This window comes from Macrobrachium rosenbergii, chromosome 41 (genome assembly GCF_040412425.1).
Source record: "Macrobrachium rosenbergii isolate ZJJX-2024 chromosome 41, ASM4041242v1, whole genome shotgun sequence".
NCBI classification, from domain to species: Eukaryota; Metazoa; Arthropoda; class Malacostraca; order Decapoda; family Palaemonidae; genus Macrobrachium; species Macrobrachium rosenbergii.
Window position 1 is genome coordinate 47,891,203 of NC_089781.1, and position 5,000 is coordinate 47,896,202.

General features: G+C 53.9%; 1 protein-coding gene across 1 annotated transcript in view; it reads left to right on the top strand.

Moving 5' to 3' along the window:
* The window catches only part of Hmgs (hydroxymethylglutaryl-CoA synthase), a gene marked incomplete at its 5' end in the record, with an annotated part of 657,494 nt that overhangs the window by 301,792 nt on the left and 350,702 nt on the right, over window positions 1-5,000 (top strand). Inside the window, one exon of the mRNA XM_067084337.1 lies at window positions 3,123-3,136. Coding sequence (XP_066940438.1) covers window positions 3,123-3,136 — 14 coding nt within the window. The remainder of the gene's footprint in view (window positions 1-3,122; window positions 3,137-5,000) is intronic.

Sequence of the window (5,000 nt, forward strand, 5' to 3'; positions counted from 1 at the left end):
CCGTGGCTTGGGTTGTGGAGTGAGCCCCATAGTCCTCCCCCTTCTTTACGGAGGGGTTGAGGTTTTTTCTGTGGGTGTGTCTCCTCCATGCTTTTATAGCATTCCCTTCCGCTCGGCCCTGGTTGGTCTTCGACACAGAAATTTCTCTCCCTGTTGTTTCCTCATCCCTCCCTTTCCTTCTCCCCCCTTTATGTCATAGGCTACGTTTATGTGTGGAGTGAGAGTATGGAGACCTTTAGCCGCTATTCCCTTCCCTTCATTCGGAGTAGGCCATGATCTATCCAGCTGGTATTATCTAGCGTGGTCGGGTTGCAGTTGAGCGGGTGAAGGCATCTTCCCCAGTCTCCTGTTTTCCTCTGCTCTGGCCTACTCCGTTCCTTCTCCCACCACCCCTACCCTGGCCTTCCCTGATCCAGCTCTTGTCATCTTCTCGCGTGGTGATGTCGGTGCCGTCGACCACCTCGAGTTGTGAGATCTTTCCTGGTGGAGGGATTCGCTCCTCCCAGGGCTGGTCCCCCGATGGCATTTTGCTGAGCTCAGTGTCTCGTTAACCTGCTCTCCTAGGATCGAGCAGGTGTTCGAACATTCTCAGGGTTTCTTTTCTCAGCCTTGTTCCGCGTTCGCTCCGGCATTCGGGATACTCTAGCTGGGTTGACTGGTGCTTACACCTGCCCTTGTGGAATTGTGGTGTTTTGTAGCCTCACCCTTCTTTTGTTCTCTAGCGGTTGAGGCTTGGGATCCCCGGAGGGGTGGTGCCGGACTCCGGGAGTGTGGAATTTTTGTACCATTGTTAACCGATTATGTTACCATCCTCTGTATATGTATGCATTTATTTTGCTTCCGGCTCACTCCGCCATCGGATTTATAATTATTTCTGTTATATTGTTATTAGAGTCCGGTGATCTTATCCTTGGGTTCCGCCGTCTTATTCCCGGCATCCCTTGTGGTAAAGGTCCCGTTGATTCAGCTCCTTCCGTTCTGCCGGAGTATTCCGGCAGTCGGGGGGGGTTTTTGCTTACCCTAATTTTAAGTTACTTTTCTGGTAGGCCTGTCTGTGACGGGGGTTTTTCATTCCGCCGGAGTACTCAGGTGGTACAATTTGAAAATACCTGCGCCTGCTTAGTTTAAGTTTCTTAGAGTTAGAGGTTCATTTACTGTTCACACTTACAGACTGTTCGTTGTGAGGAGCCCGGGTGCACCGCCACCTTCACCAACCCTACGGGCATGTGGTGTGTCGGACCCACGCTGGCTGTGCGGTCCGGCTTGATGACCTGTCGTCTGGCATCCGGAGGGCTGTGAGGTTTTCCTTCGCGCTTTGCGGGTGCATCCAGGACGAGTCGGTAAGCTGCTTGCTTTCATTCTTCATGATAGTTACAGTTTGCTGCGTTGCTATATTTTATGTTTTAACGCTTATATAGTTTATGGTATATTAGCCCCTCCTTGATTCCTGCTCCCCCCTTTCAGGCCGATGAGTCCTCCAAGAAGGAGGCCCTAGAGTCTCTCCGCGCCTGGGTGGCTGGGTTTGGGAGGAACGTCCCGTTGGGGAAGCCCTATGTCCTCGACGGGAAGCTGAGAGATCTTCTGTACCCCGGAGCCCGGATCGCTGCGGCCGTACCTGCTGACGTGGCCACACCTATCATCGAGCAGATCCGGGTCGTGACCCAGCCACTCCTAGAAGATCCCCTTTATGCGGAGGTTTCGGAGGACGTCGCCGCTCTGGACTTGGACCTGGAGCCCATGAACACTGAGCAGGACCAGGTAGGTAGAGAGGTAAGTGAGGCAGCGGGGCGGGCACCCTCTTTGATTCCCCCTTCATCCTCTGTCTCTTCATTTCAGGGCTTTGCTAAGTCTTCTATCTTGAGGACAGCGCTCCATCTACTGTCCCCAAGTTGAAGACTTCGTGGAAGGTGAGGGCTTCAAGTCCTCGTCTTCCCGCAAGGCATCCCCTTTCCCCCCGAAGGCAAAGGTTGCCTCCGTTGGGCTCCGGGAGCAAACCAGGTACCTCGGGCAAAGGAGCGAGTAAGAGGGCAGCCAAACCCAGTCCCTCTCGCCAGCCTGCCTTTGACCCTGAGGCGTTTCTGGGATGTTACTTGAGAAGTTCTCTTCGGAGGTGGAGGCCAAGCTCTCTAAGCTGACGGAGAGGCTGCAGAGTCAGGAGAATCTTCTTGCCGATATGGCACGCTCGGTGGGGCCGGACCGCGGTACCAGATCCCTGACACTGCTACCCTCCCTCCTTTTGATGTCGGGAACCCGTGGCGTTTCGCTCTTCGCGCTATTTGCCACGAGGATACCTTGACCATTGAAGGACTAGGTACCAGACGCCTGGAGGAGCTGGAGTTCTTCCCGGGATCTCTTGCCCCTACCCAGGCTTTGTTAGGCTGACGGAGGAAGCTTGGATGCTTCGGACAAGGTCCCTAAGGAGATGGTGATCTTCCCTAGGGATCAGGCGCAATCTGCTCTCTTGCGCACCTTCTCCGAGTGGCGGGCGGAGAACACGAAGTTGACCCCCTTCAAGGGCAACTACACGATGTTTTCCCTCGGGGATAACCTACCCACCCCCTGCCTGAACAAGGTTGCTATCGCAACCGCTCAGACTTGCTTGGATGGCAAACCCTTGCCTCAGCTTAGGGAATCAGACCCTACATCTCTGATCTTCCCTGGGGGTGATGACTTCTGGAAGGACGCTCCGTCCACATTTACCGTTGGTAAATTGGATGCTCATGCTGCGTCCGAACCAGTTTAGTGAGCAGCTTCCTAAGATCCCAGAAGCTCTCCTAAAGGCTGAGTTCAAGGCACGGTGTCGTCTGAGCCAGTCTCTGAACTCGCTGTGCCTCTCAGAAGCGACCGCCGTCTCCTTTGCTGAGGAGCCCTTGTTTCAGGTCCTGACTAAATCCCTGTTAGCAGGGTTCCAGTTGGACCTGTACGACTTCATGGTGGCAAAGATGAACTGCCGTAAGTTCATCTTCACTGATGCCACCATTCGTCATGAGCCTAATAGGCTCATGAAGAGCTCGTTCTGGGGGGAAAATCTTTTCCCAGAAGACGAAGTCTCCGGTGTCCTGGGCGAGGCAACCAGGGCCAACCAGAGTCTGCGCTCCCGGTGGGGTATCTCCGCCTTTAAGCGGAAGGCCCCGGAGTCTAGCGGTTCCCAGCATAAGCCTGGGAAACGTTATAGAAGGCATATGAGACCACAACACCAGACAGTAGTTCAGGCAGTTCCTGTCTCAACGGTGAACCAACCGTCCACCTCCAAGGCTCAACCCCAACAGTATGTGCTGGTTCAACCAGCCCAATCCCTTGCTACGCCTACGTATGTCTCCTCACCGGCGTACAACCCTACCTATGAAGGCCGTGGGGTCTTTCATGGCCTTAATAGAAGCTCAAGGGGGGGTAGAGGCCGAGCTCCCTACAGAGGTAGAGCTGGATCCGTCTCCCGGGGGAGAAGTGGCCGTGGTAGAGGAGCAAACCTGCTTCCTCCCATTGAGACCAGTCAAGTAGGTGGACGTCTATACTGGTTCAGAGACCAGTGGTCCTTCAGTCCTTGGGCACACAGCATTGTGTCCAAGGGCCTGGGTTGAGCTGGATCAGTGACCCCCTCCCTGATCAGGTTTCATCAACCCTCCTCCAAAGCTCTACAGGACTTTGTGTGGACTTCTCAACAAGAGAGCAATAAAGAAAGTGAGGCACCTCAAATTTCAAGGCAGGCTGTTCACTGTCCCCAAGAAAGATTCCGGCCAGCAAAGAGTGATTCTAGATCTGTAGCGTCTAAATCTCTACATACAATGCGACAAATTTCGCATGCTTACAGTTGCCCAAATCACGGACTCTACTGCCGCGTGGAGCCGTCACCACCTCTATCGATCTTTCAGACCCTTATTATCACGTCCCGGTTTGCCGGAACTTCTCTCCCTTCCTGGGTTTCAGACTAGGGAAACAGGCCTACTCCTTCAGGGTCATGCCCTTCGGGCTCAATATAGCCCCCAGGATATTCACGAAGCTGGCGGAAACAGTTGTTCAGCAGCTACGGTCCCGGGGGATCTCTCTAGTAGCATACCTGGACGATTAATTAATTTGGGCCCCATCCATACAGGAGTGTCGGAAGGCTACAGCCATAGTGATCGAGTTCCTGGAGTCCTTAGGCTTTCAGTTGAACAGGGAGAAGTCCCGCCTGACTCCGGAGTCTCGGTTTCAGTGGCTGGGTCTCCAGTGGGACCTAACCTCGTACAGGCTATCCCTTCCGCCGGCCAAGCGGAGAGAGATAGCCGCCGCTACCAGAAAATTTCTAAAGGGCAAAGCGGCATCCCGCCGGTCTCAAGAGAGGATTCTCGGTTCTCTTCAGTTTGCTTCAGTAACAGACCTGCTCTTGAAAGCAAGACTAAAAGACATAAACAGAGTGTGGCGGAGACGAGCCAATGTCAGGCTCAGAGACAGGGTCTCTTCAATCCCGCAAATCTTGAAGACAAGGCTTCGACCATGGTCTGTAGTCAAAGGCCTTTCAAGTCTGTCCCCTTCAATTTCCTCCCCAGCTCTGGTAATCCACACAGACGCTTCATTAAGCGGCTGGGAGGGTACTCACCAAAACAAAAAGTACAAGGGACATGGTCTACAATGTTTCGACAGTTCCATATAAACACCTTGGAAGCTATGGCTGTGTTTCTAACTCTGAAGAAACTTTGCCCCGCCGGCCAGATTCACAACAGGCTGGTGTTAGACAGCGCCGTGGTGGTTCATTGCATAAACAGGGGCGGTTCCAAATCGGGTCGCGTAAATCAGGTGATGTTAGCCATCTTCTCCCTGGCGAAGAAGCACGGCTGGCATCTGTCAGCCACCCACCTTGCGGGGGTGCAGAACGTGGTGGCGGATTCTCTGTCCGGAACTACTCCGTTGGAGACGGAGTGGTCTCTGGACGGGAATCGTTCAGTGGATATGCCGCCGGGTTCCGGGACTCCAAGTGGATCTGTTCGCCACGGAGAGCAATCACAAGCTTCCCTGTTATGTGG